A 19,910-nucleotide genomic window follows, 5' to 3' on the forward strand; every position below is an offset into this window, starting at 1 on the left:
CCTTCAAAATAAGCCATCACTTGTACAACTCGGGCAGATCCTTTTCAATCTATGTCTTATGAATCATGCTTATAATAACACACAACTCTTTTCTGAGCTACGGGGCTTCAAAGAAACCAGAACCATTTCTCTTGAGTCATGTATAATGACTAATTTTACCCCCTGTCTTGACACATTTAAGCTAAGGTTACACGACAGGAAAACAACAACGTTGCATTTTATGGGGCGGCTAGGTGGTGTAGTGGGCAAGGCGCTCGCCACCAACGCTGGAGACGCTGGGTTCGAGCCCAGCTCTCGGCGTTGCTACCAGCTTGGCTGGTCGCTCATACTAACACAATTGGCAGTGTTAGGGGTGGGAAAGCTGGTGGGTGCGTCCTGGGCGTTGTAAACAGCGACTCCTACAGTTCGGTCGGGGCGCCTGCTCAGCGAGGGAAGGAGGCGTATGTCATAATGAGCCCCTCCCCTACGTGTAGTTCTGTAGACGGCAAGGGGGAAATTATACAGCCAGAAAAGTTAACAATAATTAACCCATTTACAAGTCATATTACATTTAGCAAATAAGGAAACAGATGGAGAACATTTCAAAGCACTAGAAATCCTAATTCTCAATCGCGCAACATTTTCGGCATTTATGAAAAATCCTCTCAGCCGACATGAGGACGTTTTCACACCTTAATTTAGAGCCTTTTGTTCTCCCGCTCACGGGAGCTCCGACCTCAGACCCCCCCCCCCCCCCCCAGTATGGGCACTTGTTACTTGTCATTTGGTCTGTTGTGTTCCTCACGCTGTGCTCCACCCCCCCCCCCCCCCTCTCCGTCTACACCCCCCCCCCCTCCTCCCTGCTTCACTCCCCCTCCGTCACGGTTTATCCGGAGCACGGTCACCTCCACCCTCCACCACACCTGACTTTGTCTCTTTTTATTTGTCACCTTTCCGCCCTGCTTCTCACCTTCCCTCAGTCTCAATCGGTGGTCACGGTCTGGGTAAGCCTGCTGATTTAAGCCTCCTGATTTAAGCCTGCTGATTTAAGCCTGCTGATTTAAGCCTCCTGATTTAAGCCTGCTGATTTAAGCCTCCTGATTTAAGCCTGCTGATAGACTTCTGTAGATCTGCATGAAGGATGGTGGCACCAGCTCTGAACGGGATTTCTATTTCTCTCTCTCGACCTCTCCCTCTATCTCCCTCCCTCTCTTTCTCTACCTCTCTCCCTCTCCTTCTCTACCTCTCTCCCTCTACCTCTCTCTCTACCTTGTCTTCTCTTCTCTCTCTCTCTCTACCTTGTCTTCTCTTAAAGGGCCACTTCATCAAAAAAAACGCTGATTTATTTTTGCACATAATCTCACTCACACACGCCCAAAAACAGTTTTGCACACATTAATTTAGTTTGGACGGTTATTGAGAGTAAATGCATGTGGCCACCAGTGATGTCATCAGGGGCATTGAGTCCTTGCTTTGTGTTAATTACGGCTCAATGAAATGATAAGGTAGCAGTCCCTATAAGACAAGGTATTGCTACCTCATCGGTGGCCATAGTCAAACTAATTTACTCTTTGATAACTGTCAAACTAAATAAAGTGTACAAAACCAGAGTTTTGGGATGTGTGAGATTATGTGCAAAATAAATCGGCAATGTTTAAAAAGAAATATGTTAAGTGTCCCTTTTAATATTCATCTCTTCTACAATTAGTTTTCTTACATTCTGTCTCTTTTTCCGTGTCGTCTGACGGACTAACGGACTAACCGGCATGGTGGCGTGTTGGAATGGCATTCTGGCTAACGGCGCTTGGAGCACTACTAGATGGAAACTGTGTGATAATAACTGTTTTATCCTGTACTGGTAGTAATAACCTAGCTGATAATAACATGACTGGACCTCACCATACTCTAAAACCTGGTCTCGCGTTTGCCGAATGTGCATGGTGGTGGAGTGTGTGTGTGTGAGAGAGGGTGAAGGTGAGGGTGAAAGGAGTGTGAGCGAGAGAGTGTGAGCGAGAGAGAGAGAGAGTGTGTGAGAGAGAGAGAGAGAGAGAGAGAGAGAGAGAGAGACTGCATGCCGGTGTATACCTGAACCCTTTAAAAAAAAAAGTGTCATGGCATTTAATAAAACGTTAAGTCATGGTTGTGACCAAAAGATGATGGAAATACTGTGAGATTACTGTTGGTATCATGGGTTAAATTGAATAATACAGAGGTGTTATTATTATTATTATAAGTGCAAAGGTTGCACCACGTGGTGATTCATGACTATTTGATCTTTATTTATCTCCAACACAACAAACATACAAATCACAGTAAAGACTAAATGTAAACGCAAACAAACGAGTCTGTCTTCATCCGTAGAAAAACTTAACGAGGGTGAGTTGGAGAAGGAAGCTCATCTAGTCCCGCCCCTTTTCATCTAGTCCCGCCCCTTTCTGACAATATCAAATAAAACTGCCAGTACACCGTAAATAATGTATACACTGGACACAGTAAATAATGTATACACTGGACTCAGTAAATAATGTATACACTGGACTCAGTAAATAATGTATACACTGGACTCAGTAAATAATGTATACACTGGAGTGGACACAGTAAATAATGTATACACTGGACACAGTAAATAATGTATTCACTGGAGTGGACACAGTAAATAATGTATACACTGGAGTGGACACAGTAAATAATGTATACACTGGACACAGTAAATAATGTATACACTGGACACAGTAAATAATGTATACACTGGACACAGTAAATAATGTATACACTGGACACAGTAAATAATGTATACACTGGAGTGGACACAGTAAATAATGTATACACTGGACACAGTAAATAATGTATACACTGGAGTGGACACAGTAAATAATGTATACACTGGACACAGTAAATAATGTATACACTGGAGTGGACACAGTAAATAATGTATACACTGGAGTGGACACAGTAAATAATGTATACACTGGACACAGTAAATAATGTATACACTGGACACAGTAAATAATGTATACACTGGACACAGTAAATAATGTATACACTGGAGTGGACACGGTAAATAATGTATACACTGGAGTGGACACAGTAAATAATGTATACACTGGACACAGTAAATAATGTATTCACTGGAGTGGACACAGTAAATAATGTATACACTGGAGTGGACACAGTAAATAATGTATACACTGGACACAGTAAATGTATACACTGGACACAGTAAATAATGTATACACTGGACACAGTAAATAATGTATACACTGGAGTGGACACAGTAAATAATGTATACACTGGACACAGTAAATAATGTATACACTGGAGTGGACACAGTAAATAATGTATACACTGGACACAGTAAATAATGTATACACTGGAGTGGACACAGTAAATAATGTATACACTGGAGTGGACACAGTAAATAATGTATACACTGGACACAGTAAATAATGTATACACTGGAGTGGACACAGTAAATAATGTATACACTGGACACAGTAAATAATGTATACACTGGACACAGTAAATAATGTATACACTGGAGTGGACACAGTATATAATGTATACACTGGACACAGTAAATAATGTATTCACTGGAGTGGACACGGTAAATAATGTATACACTGGAGTGGACACAGTATATAATGTATACACTGGACACAGTAAATAATGTATACACTGGACACAGTAAATAATGTATACACTGGACACAGTAAATAATGTATACACTGGACACAGTAAATAATGTATACACTGGAGTGGACACAGTAAATAATGTATACACTGGACACAGTAAATAATGTATACACTGGAGTGGACACAGTAAATAATATATACACTGGACACAGTAAATAATGTATACACTGGACACAGTAAATAATGTATACACTGGAGTGGACACGGTAAATAATGTATACACTGGAGTGGACACAGTATATAATGTATACACTGGAGTGGACACAGTAAATAATGTATACACTGGAGTGGACACTGTAAATAATGTATACACTGGAGTGGACTCAGTAAATAATGTATACACTGGACACAGTAAATAATGTATACACTGGAGTGGACACAGTAAATAATGTATACACTGGACAGTACTATGATCACACTGAAATTGCCATTGAACTGCCATGATACTTTTTTTAAGGAACCCAAGTATATAATTGACTCAGTTTCTGACTTTGTTTTTCTCCCCTCTGCTCCTCCTCCTCTCTCATCTGCTCTCCTCTGCTCCTCCTCTCCCCTCTCCTCCTCTCATCTGCTCTGCTCCTCTTCTCTCTGCTCCTCTCCCCTCTGCTCCTCTCCCCTCTGCTCCTCCTCTCCTCTCCCCTCTCCTCTGCTCTCCCCTCTCCTCCTCTCATCTGCTCTGCTCCTCTCCCCTCTGCTCCTCCTCTCCTCTCCTCTGCTCTCCCCTCTCCTCCTCTCTCATCTGCTCTCCTCTGCTCCTCTCCTCCTCCCCTCCCCTCTCTCCTCTCCTCTCCTCTCCCCTCTCCTCTCTCCCCTCCCCTCTCCTCTCCTCCTCTCTCCTCCTCAGGTGCCGGCGTGGGTCCCACCATCCAGATCGGCGAGCAGACGGTGATCACGGTGGACGCCAAGGCGGCCGGCAAGGGCAAGGTGACGTGCAGCGTGTGCACGCCGGAGGGGGCGGAGCTGGACGTGGACGTGGTGGAGAACGAGGACGGGACGTTCGACATCTTCTACACGGCGCCGCAGCCCGGCGAGTACTGCATCTGCGTCCGCTTCGGGGGGGAGCACATCCCCAACAGCCCCTTCCAGGTCACGGTGAGGAGCTCGCCCTTGTGACGCACTTTACCAGACGCCACCACCCAGACCTCACTGGGACTTACCTCTCTAGGACCTCTTCAGTGGCTGTAGCTGCTGCCTTCTGTGTGTGGCATTACTGAAATCCGTAATCCCTGAAATCCGCAACGCCCCAACCCTTCAAAACTGCTCTCATAACACACCTCTTCACCAAGGCTTTTCCCCGTTAGTTAGTTTAGACTAGATTAGGTTCATTATCCCTTACCTGCCCTCACCCCCCCCCCCTTCCCCCCCCCCTACTTCTCTAGCCCTATTTTTTGTTGTGATTGTGAAGCGACCTTGGGTTTCATGAAAGGCGCTATAAAAATTTGATCTATTATTAGAATGTGTGTGGCATTAGAATGTGTGTGCAGTGGGCAGCTGGGTAGCGCAGCGGACTAAGCGCTCGCCTACCACCGCAGAGACACTGGGATCGAATCCAGCTGTCAGCGGTACCTCCGGCTTGGTCGGTCGTCCATACTGACACAATTGGCAGTGTTAGCGGGTGGGAAGCCGGTGGGGTTGTGTATCCTGGTCGTTGTAAAACAGCGACTCCTACAGTTCGGTCGGGGCGCCTGCTCAGCGAGGAAGGGAACTGGGGGAGGTAGTGTGATCCTCCCACGCGGTACGCTCCCCCAGTGAGAGTCCTCGCTGTCGGGTGAAAAGAAGCGGTTGGTTGACTCCGCATGTATCGGAGGAAGCGTGTGGTAGTCTTCTTCACCCTCCCAGACCACAGTAGGGGGCAAGAGCGCAACGACCAGGAAGGGAATTGGCATAACGACTAACATTGGGATGGGAGAAAAATACGGAAAAAGAGGGGAGAAAAAAGAATTATAAAAAATAAATAATGTGTGTGCAGCAATATGATTAGTACTTTATTTACATTTGATGATGAGATCATTTTTGTGTGTGTGTGTTAGAGAATGAGTTACTGGATAATCAATGAGCCTCTGCTCTTTCTCTTTGCAGCAGCTTCCTGATTGGCTCCTGGATGTGACCGATAATGTGATGCTAACCACTGTCTTATTACCTCCCGCCCCTTTTACCTCCTGGCTTCCTTCTCACCCCCCCATCCTTTACCCCATCACCCTTAATACCCCCCTGTGACCTCCCCCCATCTACCCACACCCCCCCCCCCCCCCCACCTCTCCATCTATCCACCTACCTCTCTATCTATCCATCTACCTATCCATCTACCTCTCCATCTATCCCTCTACCTCTCCATCCATCCATCTACCTCTCCATCCATCCATCTATCTATCCCTCCATCCATCTATCTATCCCTCTACCTCTCCATCTATCCCTCTACCTCTCCATCCATCCATCTATCTATCCCCCTACCTCTCCATCTATCCATCTACCTCTCCATCTATCCCTCTACCTCTCCATCCATCCATCTATCTATCCCTCTACCTCTCCCTCTATCCCTCTACCTCTCCATCCATCCATCTACCTCTCCATCCATCCATCTATCTATCCCTCCATCCATCTATCTATCCCTCTACCTCTCCATCTATCCCTCTACCTCTCCATCCATCCATCTATCTATCCCCCTACCTCTCCATCTATCCCTCTACCTCTCCATCCATCCATCCCTCTATCCCTCTACCTCTCCATCTATCCCTCTACCTCTCCCTCTATCCCTCTACCTCTCCATCCATCCATCTATCTATCCCTCTACCTCTCCCTCTATCCCTCTACCTCTCCATCTATCCCTCTACCTCTCCATCCATCCATCTATCTATCACTCTACCTCTCCCTCTATCCCTCTACCTCTCCATCTATCCCTCTACCTCTCCATCCATCCATCTATCTATCCCTCTACCTCTCCCTCTATCCCTCTACCTCTCCATCTATCCCTCTACCTCTCCATCCATCCATCTATCTATCACTCTACCTCTCCCTCTCCCTCTATCCCTCTACCTCTCCATCTATCCCTCTACCTCTCCCTCTATCCACCTACCTCTCTATCTATCCCTCTACCTCTCCATCCATCCATCTATCTATCCCTCTACCTCTCCCTCTATCCATCTACCTCTCTATCTATCCACCTACCTCTCCGTCTATCCCTCTAACTATCCCTCTACCTCTCCATCCATCCATCTAACTATCCATCTACCTCTCCATCCATCCATCTAACTATCCCTCTACCTCTCCATCCATCCATCTAACTATCCCTCTACCTCTCCATCCATCCATCTATCTATCCCTCTACCTCCATCTCTCCATCTATCCCTCTACCTCTCCATCCATCCATCTATCTATCCCTCTACCTCTCCCTCTATCCCTCTACCTCTCCATCTATCCCTCTACCTCTCCATCCATCCATCTATCTATCACTCTACCTCTCCCTCTCCCTCTATCCCTCTACCTCTCCATCTATCCCTCTACCTCTCCCTCTATCCACCTACCTCTCTATCTATCCCTCTACCTCTCCATCCATCCATCTATCTATCCCTCTACCTCTCCCTCTATCCATCTACCTCTCTATCTATCCACCTACCTCTCCGTCTATCCCTCTAACTATCCCTCTACCTCTCCATCCATCCATCTAACTATCCATCTACCTCTCCATCCATCCATCTAACTATCCCTCTACCTCTCCATCCATCCATCTAACTATCCCTCTACCTCTCCATCCATCCATCTATCTATCCCTCTACCTCCATCTCTCCCTCTACCCCCCCCCCCCCCCCCCCCCCAGGCACTGGAAGGAGCTCCCTCAGATCAGCTCATGCAGCAGAGCCAAATGCCCCAGTACTACAGCCAACAACCCTGGGTACCAATATATACTCCTCCCTCCTCCCCCTCTCTCATCTCTCTTCTCTCTTTCCCTCCTTTCTCTCTCCCTCTTCCTCTCTCCTAACTCTCTCTCTTACACTCTCCTCTATCTCCCTCCTCCCCTCTCTCTCTCCTATCTCTCCTCTCTCTCTCCCTCCTCTCTCACCCTCCTCTCTCCCCGCTCTCCCTCCTCTCTCTCCATCCCCTCTATCTTTCCCCTCTCTCTCTCCTCTCTCTCTCCTCTCCATCCCCTCTGTCTCTCTCTCCTCTCTCCCTCCCTCTGCCTCTCTCTCCTCTCTCCCTCCCTCCCTCCCATCTATCTCATCTCTTCTCTCTCCCTCCCCCTCTCTCTCTCCTCTCTCCCTCCCTCCTATCTCTCTCCCTCCTATCTCTCTCCTCTCTCCCTCCCATCTGTCTCTCTCCTCTCCCTCCCCTCTGTCTCTCTCATCCATTTATCTTGTTTACCTTTCCATCCAAAGCCGTACGTTCACCAAACCTGAGAATTATTCCTATTTTAGTTTGTTTCTTTCTCTCCTCTCTCTCTCATCACTCTGTTTCTTCCCCTCCTCTGTTTCTTCCCCTCCTCTCTCTCTCCATCACGCTGCATCCAGTGTCAGTGTCTTTGGCTGCAGGGCCTCTCTCCCTCTTCCCCTCCTCTCTCTCTCTCTCTCTCTCTCTCTCCATCACATCAGTGTCTCTCTCCCTCCTCTTCCCCTCCTCTCTCTCTCTCTCCATCACGTCACGTGGCTGCAGGGTCTTGTTTGCAGGTGTTTTCGTCTCTGGGTTTCTTTGTTCCTCTCTCTCCATCCTTCCATCTTCAGTCCTTCCTTCCATCTTCAGTCCATCCTTCCAGCTACATCCATCTTTTATAATATAAACATATATATAACATATCCACACGCTGGTGCATCAGGGCTCTACTGATCCAAGACTTTGGCTCCAATCGGACTACAGATTTTCTTAATATTAAATCTTCTTGTAAATATTGTTTTTCATTTAGAAAAGAAACTAAAGCAAATTATTATTGCTTATTACTTTAACCTTAAACAAGAACATTTATTTTTGTTTCACACGAATAAATAACAACGATGTCAAATATATAAACACGATTATATCTGACCGATGTGTCCGTCTAGCCCTGTTGTGTGTACAGGACTCCTCAAGTGCACTACACACACACACACACGCACACACACACACACTGTTCAAATCTTTCTCATGCAGGCTGGAAAGGCGGCCATTTTGAGAATCATCGATGTGGGCACGTCAGCTGCTTCACATTTATCAAAATGGCCGTGTGGTTCTGTTACATGTTCCTTCATGCCCACCTATGTTTGCTCACTCCTTCACCACCGTGTCCTCATCTCATTCTTTCTCTCTCTCTCTCGCAGTCATTATCACCATGACAACGGTCATCATCGTCGTCATCTCGTCTCACTCTTGCTTCGTGGTGTTTGGAACTTTATGCCATACTCTCTCTTTTTTCAGCACTGTGTTCATTAAGTCCATCCATCTGTATCTCATTGTTGGTGCCTTGGTGTTACTTGTTTTTGTTGTTGACTCCTCCCCATTCATCAAACTCCATCCTGTATTGGTGCCCCTCCCCCACCCCACCCCCCTCGGTCACCATTTCATTTCATTTCAAACCTTTATTTACAGTCATGTTGAGTGTACATAAGCAAAAGAAAAAAAAGCATATAAAATCACACAGGATATAAAATCATAACAACAAGATGAGGCAAAAATAAGGATAACAAATCAATTAACTCATTCCGGGCCAACAGCGCCCTCTGCTGATGGCCCTTCCGTGCCAACGCTATATCCAATGGAGAATAGGACTTACAGTATTTGCGAGTACTTAAAACATATCAAATATAATAGCAATAGATCTAAATAACACTGTGATCGTCAGTGAGTTGCTTCCAGTCAACATGCACGAAACAGATAATTTTTTCATACATACATTTCCATTTTATGCCGTGATGAATATCAATATATTTCTAGAGCGTTCTGTCTCATCTCAATAAACTCCAGCAAATCGAGCTTAAATGTATCGTGCCATTTGTCGCTTATTTTATTAATCGTTTTCAAATAAACGCTAGATTATCGATAGTATATGTGTCCTTATGCACGAAGAGAAGCGGGGTCTGAAAAATCGCTTCTCCGTACTTTGGTCGGCACAAACCTCACAAACACACACACACACACACGCTCTGATGGCGGTGATAGGAACATCTGATTACCCCAAGATTCGTAACATAAAGGCCTTACCTCACATCTGATGTCATGCAAAAAGATTAATCCAATTCCTGATCGCCATTCCAAATATCGATCGCGTACATTGATCCAACGTCATAGTCCAAAACACATAATCCACGATGCTCCCAGTGGGGGGACTCGATGCAATAGTATCCAGCTGCATGCCCGAGAAGTAAAACCTGGACCGGACTTATTTTTTTGATGCACAGTCCCAGCCAATCCAATCCAATCCAGTGCAATACCATCCGGGAGACGATCAGATACAGGAGGCGGCGGTATTTGCCCTTTGCGAGCTCAGACCCATTCCCAATGATAACGTCAGGCTGGATGGATGAAAAATGAATGGATATCGCTAATAAAATAAATAACGATTAAAACCTGACTATACCCGTGATTGGCACGGAAGCGATGGCGAGTTAACCCGACTATACTCGTGGTTGGCAATGAATGGGTTAAGAAGACATGTACAACTTGATGGACAAAGGTTGGAGATCAAGGTTTTAAACTCTGCAACAGAGAGGAGAGAATCTCAAGCGTTGAGGACCAACCGCTGGAGTTCATTCCATGAGATGGAGCGGCATCGTAGCAACATGTGGATTTACCCTGTTCAGAGCAAACTCGGGGGGGCCTTAAGGACCAGCCAGTCACTAGAACGGGTTCCATAGGTTCCAACATTCCAAAATAAGCAGATGGCTTACCAATAAGAGCCTTAAAAATGTACAGATGCCAGCGTTTGTTGTGCCTCTCCGTCGGAGAAGACCAACCAAAGGACACTGTGATGAGTATCTGCTACTAGTCGATAACGCCTAGATCGCCTGTATCACCTTTTCACTCGGATACTGAAGTACAGAGGCCTGGAGGACCATCACGTCACTGAGCAGCAAACGTATTCATTGGAAAAATATTCGAATAAATCCCAGTACCTTGTATTGGACCAGTATTGGCCTGATATCCGATGCTCGTATCATCTTCCGTGTTTTGAGGGGGAGGGTTTCTAACCGGTGCTCTTTGTCTCCTATAGGCGACAGACGGCCCAATGGGCATGAATGGTTTGGACGTGGCCGGTCTGAGACCGTTCGACTTGGTCATCCCCTTCACCATCCAGAAGGGAGAGATCACTGGTGTGTACACACACACACACACACCTGCACACCTACGCACACACACACCTACGCACACTGCACACCTACACACGCACACCTACGCACACTGCACACCTACACACACACACACACTGCACACCTACACACACACACTGCACACCTACACACACACACACACCTACACACACACACCGCACACTTACATAAACACACCTACACACACACACACACACACACCTACGCACACTGCACACCTACACACACACACCACACACCTACACAAACACACCTACGCACACCGCACACCTACCTACACACACTTAAAAAAAACTGAAGAAATGTTGGCTCATGTTAGTGGGTGGGAGGGGTTTTCATCTTGGCTAGCCCCCCATAGAGGGGGTGGGAGGGGTTCTCATCTTGGCTAGCTCCTCATAGAGGGGGTGGGAGGGGTTCTCATCTTGGCTAGCCCCCCATAGAGGTGGTGGGAGGGGTTCTCATCTTGGCTAGCCCCCCATAGAGGGGGTGGGAGGGGTTCTCATCTTGGCTAGCTCCTCATAGAGGGGGTGGGAGGGGTTCTCATCTTGGCTAGCCCCCCATAGAGGTGGTGGGAGGGGTTCTCATCTTGGCTAGCCCCCCATAGAGGTGGTGGGAGGGGTTCTCATCTTGGCTAGCCCCCCATAGAGGGGGTGGGAGGGGTTCTCATCCTGGCTAGCCCCCCATAGAGGGGGTGGGAGGGGTTCTCATCTTGGCTATCCTTGGAGTCCACCCACTTTTGTTATTGTTCCATAAACATAACATAAACTAATGCTATTCTGAAAATATCTATAGAATATTAAGGGTTTTCACCTTTGTTTTTAAATTGTACTGAGTTTACTAGTTTACCCTCTTGTTTATTTGACATGCCTCACCGACTGGTTCATTCCTCCTTCCTCCTCCTCCTCCTCCCATAGGTGATGTCCGGATGCCATCAGGCCAGGTGGCCAAGCCCGACATCACCGACAACAAGGACGGCACCGTCACGGTGAAGTACGCGCCCACCGAGGCCGGCCTGCACGAGATGGACATCAAGTACGACGGCATCCACATCCCCGGTAGGAAGTGGTCATCGATGACGTCGCGGAGACGAGACGGAACTAGATCTCCGTGGCTCCGTCGCGCTAATGTTGTTGTTTTTATGATGAATCAAAATGTTACTCTGGAAATGAGGGCGGGGCTTGAGAGAGCTCTTTGTGGATCCCCATAGCAGCATGGGGGGAGGGGAGGTACAGGTATGGACAGGGTAATGGTAGAATGACAAATATAGGCAAACATTTGTATCTGAATATGAGAAAAATAAACAGTGTACACAAGGTGCAGGTGAGTGTCTGTGTCCCAACTGGCAGGATATACTTCATACATTGTAGTCCGTGCAGGTTGTGATGGTTAAGAGTCGGACACACTTAGTGGTCAGACGGCCCTCATAGTTCTCCGGTCCCGCAGACGTTAGTTCTCCAGTCCCGCAGACGTTAGTTCTCCAGTCCCGCAGACGTTAGTTCTCCAGTCCTGCAGACGTTAGTTCTCCGGTCCTGCAGACGTTAGTTCTCCAGTCCTGCAGACGTTAGTTCTCCAGTCCTGCAGACGTTAGTTCTCCGGTCCTGCAGACGTTAGTTCTCCGGTCCTGCAGACGTTAGTTCTCCAGTCCTGCAGACGTTAGTTCTCCAGTCCTGCAGCCGTTAGTTCTCCAGTCCTGCAGACGTTAGTTCTCCAGTCCTGCAGACGTTAGTTCTCCAGTCCCGCAGACGTTAGTTCTCCGGTCCTGCAGACGTTAGTTCTCCAGTCCTGCAGACGTTAGTTCTCCAGTCCTGCAGCCGTTAGTTCTCCAGTCCTGCAGCCGTTAGTTCTCCAGTCCTGCAGACGTTAGTTCTCCAGTCCCGCAGACGTTAGTTCTCCAGTCCTGCAGACGTTAGTTCTCCAGTCCTGCAGACGTTAGTTCTCCAGTCCTGCAGACGTTAGTTCTCCAGTCCTGCAGACGTTAGTTCTCCAGTCCCGCAGACGTTAGTTCTCCAGTCCTGCAGCCGTTAGTTCTCCAGTCCTGCAGCCGTTAGTTCTCCAGTCCTGCAGCCGTTAGTTCTCCAGTCCTGCAGCCGTTAGTTCTCCAGTCCCGCAGACGTTAGTTCTCCAGTCCTGCAGACGTTAGTTCTCCAGTCCCAGTCCTGCAGACGTTAGTTCTCCAGTCCTGCAGACGTTAGTTCTCCAGTCCCGCAGACGTTAGTTCTCCAGTCCCGCAGACGTTAGTTCTCCAGTCCCGCAGACGTTAGTTCTCCAGTCCTGCAGACGTTAGTTCTCCAGTCCTGCAGACGTTAGTTCTCCGGTCCTGCAGACGTTAGTTCTCCAGTCCTGCAGATGTTAGTTCTCCGGTCCTGCAGACGTTAGTTCTCCAGTCCTGCAGACGTTAGTTCTCCAGTCCTGCAGACGTTAGTTCTCCAGTCCCGCAGACGTTAGTTCTCCAGTCCCGCAGCCGTTAGTTCTCCTGTCCTGCAGACGTTAGTTCTCCAGTCCCGCAGCCGTTAGTTCTCCAGTCCCGCAGACGTTAGTTCTCCAGTCCCGCAGCCGTTAGTTCTCCAGTCCCGCAGACGTTAGTTCTCCAGTCCTGCAGACGTTAGTTCTCCAGTCCTGCAGACGTTAGTTCTCCAGTCCTGCAGATGTTAGTTCTCCAGTCCTGCAGACGTTAGTTCTCCAGTCCTGCAGACGTTAGTTCTCCAGTCCTGCAGACGTTAGTTCTCCAGTCCTGCAGACGTTAGTTCTCCAGTCCTGCAGACGTTAGTTCTCCAGTCCCGCAGATGTTAGTTCTCCGGTCCCGCAGACGTTAGTTCTCCGGTCCTGCAGACGTTAGTTCTCCGGTCCTGCAGACGTTAGTTCTCCGGTCCTGCAGACGTTAGTTCTCCAGTCCCGCAGACGTTAGTTCTCCAGTCCCGCAGACGTTAGTTCTCCAGTCCCGCAGACGTTAGTTCTCCGGTCCTGCAGACGTTAGTTCTCCGGTCCTGCAGACGTTAGTTCTCCAGTCCCGCAGACGTTAGTTCTCCAGTCCTGCAGACGTTAGTTCTCCAGTCCTGCAGACGTTAGTTCTCCAGTCCTGCAGACGTTAGTTCTCCAGTCCCGCAGACGTTAGTTCTCCAGTCCTGCAGACGTTAGTTCTCCAGTCCTGCAGACGTTAGTTCTCCAGTCCTGCAGACTTTAGTTCTCCAGTCCTGCAGACGTTAGTTCTCCAGTCCTGCAGACGTTAGTTCTCCAGTCCTGCAGACGTTAGTTCTCCAGTCCTGCAGACGTTAGTTCTCCAGTCCTGCAGACGTTAGTTCTCCAGTCCCGCAGACGTTAGTTCTCCAGTCCTGCAGACGTTAGTTCTCCAGTCCTGCAGACGTTAGTTCTCCGGGACAGTTTTCTTTGCATGAGACACAAAAGGTGCCGTGGGCCACTTCAGATGGTTTCCAACATGACGAGAATCCCAGGCTGAACTTTTGTCTCTCTCTCTCTCTCCCTCTCTCTCTCTCTCCCTCTCCCCCCCCCCCCCCCCCCCCCTCCAGGGAGTCCTCTGCAGTTCTTCGTGGACTACATGAACAGTGGTAACGTCAGCGCCTACGGCCCCGGCCTCATCCACGGCATGGTCAACAAGCCTGCCGTGTTCACCGTCAACACTAAAGATGCCGGAGAGGGTAGGAGGACACACACACACACACACACATATATATACACACACGCACATAATTTTTTTTTACTTGAACTTGAGGACTGCATACTCTTTTTGCAAAGCTTATCTTTATACTTAGTACATGAGCCTGGTCTCTCTCTTAGTCTAGAGTAACAGAGGTCTGAACTTGAGTTGAACTTGTGTACTCACATTTTTCTGTAGTGGTTGCACTGGAAAACTGATTGACTATCCATAGCCGATCCATAGCCGGAAGTCTTATGTAGTACAGGTCCAAATTCTATAAAAATCCGTTCAGAAATGGCTCTTTGAGAGAGATCCGGGTAAACCGTGCGCCAAAAAAAAAAAAGCTCTCCAGAATTCCATTTCCTCGTCCACGGCCATTCATTCTAAATGTTTTTCACTTCTGGTTTTCCCTTATTCGCACCCCTCCACGTGGGGTATCATCAGAAAGCTAAGCTCATTTTCTACAACGCTGACCAATAATTTTCAGCAGATGATTGGCAGTACAGTGTATAAGGTTGTACAATACATTAAGTATTGTGTATACGGTGCACAATATATATATATTTTTTTTATCCACTTTTTCTATTTTTCTCCCATCCCAATTACCCGCTGTGCCAATTCTCCCCTCCTCTGTCTTGAACGTTGCTCGCATATGCCCCCCACTGGCCGGTTGTAGGGAGGATAGAAGCCTTGCATCACGTGTCCCCTCCGGTACACGAGGAGGCAGCCTGTCCGCCAGCGCGGACTCTCATTGGCCAGGTGTAACATGTGGGGGAGGCTCACACTACCCCCGCCATTTCCTGTCTCTGCTGTGCAGGCGTTCCCCAACCGACCTGTAGGAGTCGCTGTCCTCAACGTCCAGATTACCACCCATCGACTTCCACCCGCTGACTCTGCCAATTGAGCCAGTATGACGGCCGGCCCAAGCCGGAGGCAACGCTGACAGCCGGAGTCGAACCCGGTGTCTCTTGCGTTGGTGACGAGCGCGATGTCCGCTGCGCCACCCAGCCGCCAGGTGCACAATAGTTTAATGGTGAACACGAAACCACCCAGCGGAACAGAGGACGAGCGTCACGTATTAGACGATGATTCGTCTGTTTCTAAGCCCCAAGCTTTCACTGCAATTTATTTATTTAAACCACATGGTGGTGTTAGTGTGCTGCCCCCCCCCCCCCCCATATCATTGTTTAGGGAAAGCCCTGCACTTGTACTATATACACTATTACATGAAGATACATGTACAATATAAATGGATATGGATATTTACTTCACTCATAACTACAAAAACCCATTCGTTTTACACCTGGTAAATTCATACATTTTATACCCAAACACTTTATTATTTATTATTATTCAAGTGTAATAAATTGTGAAAACAATATGAGGCGCATAGATTGATGAGCAGAGTTTTACCTACGAAAGTAGAGATTCTGTGGCTAAATATTCTCTGGCGCTGGAAGTGTAAAAAGCCCCATGTTCCTGCTTCCAGGCGGCCTCTCTCTGGCCATCGAGGGCCCCTCCAAGGCAGACATCAGCTGCCTGGACAACCAGGACGGGACCTGCACCGTGTCCTACCTGCCGGTGCTGCCGGGAGACTACAGCATCCTGGTCAAATACAACGACAAACACATCCCAGGAAGCCCCTTCTCGGCTAGGATCACTGGTAACCGCTCACTCACTCACTCACTCACTCACTCACTCACTCACTCACTCACACCCCAGGAAGCCCCCTCTCTGATAGGATCACTGGTAACGCCCACTCACTCACTCACTCACTCACTCACTCACTCACTCACTCACTCACTCACACCCCAGGAAGCCCCCTCTCTGATGGGATCACTGGTAACCCTCTGGTAACACTCTGTACTACATTCTGTTGTGGAAGGACAGCTCATTCACTGAGAGACTTACACTGCATCAGGGTAAGACATTTTAAGTCATTTAGTAATATCTTTAAACTGAGACTTGATTGCTGACTTGACCAGCTGACTTGATTAAGGGGCGTGTTTAGAGCGGCCATTTGGTTTCCTTAAGTGACCCATTAAGGGCCAGGTGTTAGAAAGCACTAATTAGTGATAGGGATTTAAAGGCCTGCTGGCTTAGCGTCAGCGAAGCGTCGAGAAACGAAGAGGGACAAAGAGGAGTTTTCCTGGAGGAATCCAGGGATCCACCCAGTGCTAAGTACATCATAATCCTATCTTACACTCCACTCTGAAAAATCTCCCTTTCCCTCCCACTCTGCTATTTCTCTACTTCCTCCCTGCCACTCTTGACACCACAATGTGTCTCATATCCACAATCTGCTCCCCCAGAACAGACTCAACCCACCCACGGCAGTTTGCTAGCAACCCGGCTAATCTATCCTACCCTCCTACAGCCACTAATACACCTGTCACAGTACAGGGAGGCCTATGGAATCGTCAATCAGCAGTCAAGAAAGCTGACTTCATTACTGCCTACGCCCATAGTCAAAATCTGCAGCTCCTGGCTCTAACTGAGACCTGGATAACCCCCAATAACTCATCAACACCTGCAGCATTATCTACAAACTATAACTTCACTCACACACCTCGACCTTCCAGGCGGGGTGGAGGCACTGGCCTCATGACATCTCCTTCATGGACTACAAACGTAACACCCCTCCCAGCACTGTCACTCTCCTCTTTTGAATATCATGCAGTATCTGTCTCTAATCCTTTCAATCTCACCATTGTTACACTCTACCGCCCTCCAGGTCCGCTCGATCACTTCACAGATGAGCTGGACATGCTTCTAAGCTCCTTACCGGAAGATGGTACCCCTCTCCTTCTATTGGGCGACTTCAACCTGCCTGACTCATCTCAGTCAGTCATAGTAGTCTCCCTCCTACAATCATTTGACCTGACTCCCACTGCCATGCCTCCCACCCACAAAGCAGGCAACTCCTTGGATCTCATATTTTCACGTAACTCCAGCATCAGAAGAGCAACGTCAGAAGGATACGCCCCTTCCTGACAAAAGAAGCCACCCAACTCCTCGTCCAATCAACAGTCATCTCCCGCCTCGACTACTGCAACGCACTGCTCGCTGGCCTCCCGGCCACTGCCACTAAGCCTCTTCAACTCATTCAGAACGCAGCGGCCCGCCTGATCTCAAACCTACCGAAGTCGGCCCATGTCACCCCACTTCTTAGGGACCTGCACTGGCTCCCCATTGCTGCACGAATCCGCTTCAAGGCCCTTGACCTAGCATACCGTGCGGCAAAGGGAACTGCTCCCGCCTACCTCCGGTCAATGGTCTCTAACTACACACCCTCAAGACCCCTACGCTCTGCATCTTCTGGCCGCCTCAGACCTACTCCTATCCAAGCTCCGGGAGGGTCATCAAAGAGAAGTCGCCTATTCTCAGTCCTTGCCCCACAATGGTGGAATGAACTACCCACCCCAGTTAGGACAGCCGAAACACGTCCAATCTTTCGCCGTCGACTAAAGACTCACTTCTTCAACCATTATCTGAATTAAAAAAAAAAAAAAAAAAAAAATCTAACCCTAACTAACCATACTGTCATGCACTTGTCCTAATAAACTAACCTACACTGTAGCACTCAGCACTTTGATGAACATTGTTACTCAGCTGATAGAGTTGTGCTCTTCCTGATGGCTTGTCGTACAGAACTTGTAAGTCGCTTTGGATAAAAGCGTCAGCTAAATGACTAAATGTAAATGTAACCCACTCACCCCCCCCCCCCCCTCTTGTCTCCAGGCGACGACTCGATGAGGATGTCTCATCTCAAGGTGGGCTCGGCTGCAGACATCCCATTGGACATCGGAGAGCTGGACCTCAGTCTGCTGACCGCCTCCCTGACCACGCCCTCTGGACGAGAGGAGCCCTGCCTCCTGAAGCTGCTGCGCAACGGACACGTTGGTGAGTTAACCTTTAACCTTTATTTAATCCGTATTTAACCTTTATTTAGCCCTTATTTAACCTTTATTTAACCTTGAACCCTTATTTAACCTTTATTTAATCCGTATTTAACCTTTATTTAGCCCTTATTTAACCTTATTTAACCTTTATTTAACCTTGAACCCTTATTTAACCTTTATTTAATCCGTATTTAACCTTTATTTAGCCCTTATTTAACCTTTATTTAACCTTTTATTTAATCCTTATTTAACTTTTATTTAACCTTTTATTTTAACCTTTATTTAGCCTTATTTAACCTTTATTTAACCTTTTATTTAGCCCTTATTTAACTTTTATTTAATCCTTATTTAACTTTTATTTAGCCCTTATTTAACCTTTATTTAACCTTTTATTTAATCCTTATTTAACTTTTATTTAACCTTTTATTTTAACCTTTATTTAGCCCTTATTTAGCCTTATTTAGCCTTTATTTAACCTTTTATTTAGCCCTTATTTAACTTTTATTTAATCCTTATTTAACTTTTATTTAGCCTTTATTTAACCTTTTATTTAATCCTTATTTAACTTTTATTTAACCTTTTATTTTAACCTTTATTTAGCCTTTATCTAACCTTTATTTAAATGTGACGGAGAGAGAATTCTTAACGACGGTAAAACCTTTCCAATACTGGGCTTTGTGTTTAACCCTTCCCTCCCCGCCGTGTGTGCCAGGCATCTCGTTCGTGCCCAAGGAGATCGGGGAGCACCTGGTGAACATCAAGAAGAACGGCCGCCACATCCCCAGCAGCCCCATCAAGGTGATGATCAGCCAATCGGAGATCGGCGACGCCAGCCGTGTGCGCGTGAGTGGTCAGGGTCTGAGCGAGGCGCGCACCTTCGAGGCCGCGGAGTTCATCATCGACACGCGCGACGCAGGTGAGGAGGAGGACTGGGGGGGGGGGGGGCAGCCGAGGGGGGGGGACACACACCATCCCAGGGGTATCCACACATTACACCAGGGTATCTGAGGGGTGTTAACCTCTTAACAAGCGGGCAGAAAAGTGGCCATTTTAGTTTTCGTTTTTTGAGGACTGCATACTTTTTTTGCAAACCGAAATACTATACTTTATACTTATAGGACGTGCATGAGCCTGGTCTCTTTTGAAAGATGACCATCTGACGTTTCTGATACAATAGAGAACGGTCACTTTTAGAGCTACTGCTAGAGAACGATCACTTTTAGTGCTACTGCTAGAGCAGTGGTTCCCAAACTGTGGTGCGCGAGCGCCCTCTAGGTGGTGCGTGACATGAAAAGGCTAATGGTGGTAAAAAAGAAGAAAAAAAAATTCATACAAATCTTTGTCAAACCTTTAGTATTATGGATATTAAACATGCTGGCAGAGTATTGTCGTGAA

The 19,910-nt window shown here is 47.5% G+C and overlaps 1 protein-coding gene across 2 annotated transcripts in view; it reads left to right on the top strand.

Annotated features, from left to right (window-relative positions):
• Positions 1 to 19,910, top strand: part of flna (filamin A, alpha (actin binding protein 280)) — a 161,371-nt gene that overhangs the window by 116,939 nt on the left and 24,522 nt on the right. Inside the window, exons 31-39 of one of the 2 annotated variants that reach the window (XM_084332809.1) lie at positions 960 to 983; positions 4,517 to 4,764; positions 7,487 to 7,561; positions 10,844 to 10,943; positions 11,876 to 12,016; positions 14,486 to 14,614; positions 16,103 to 16,276; positions 18,355 to 18,516; positions 19,228 to 19,431. In XM_084332809.1, the coding sequence (XP_084188935.1) occupies positions 960 to 983; positions 4,517 to 4,764; positions 7,487 to 7,561; positions 10,844 to 10,943; positions 11,876 to 12,016; positions 14,486 to 14,614; positions 16,103 to 16,276; positions 18,355 to 18,516; positions 19,228 to 19,431 (1,257 nt within the window). The remainder of the gene's footprint in view (positions 1 to 959; positions 984 to 4,516; positions 4,765 to 7,486; positions 7,562 to 10,843; positions 10,944 to 11,875; positions 12,017 to 14,485; positions 14,615 to 16,102; positions 16,277 to 18,354; positions 18,517 to 19,227; positions 19,432 to 19,910) is intronic. The other variant, XM_084332810.1, reaches the window with a different exon arrangement.

The sequence above is a fragment of the Notolepis coatsorum genome (genome assembly GCF_963971535.1).
Source record: "Notolepis coatsorum genome assembly, chromosome: 17".
Lineage (NCBI taxonomy): Eukaryota > Metazoa > Chordata > Actinopteri > Aulopiformes > Paralepididae > Notolepis > Notolepis coatsorum.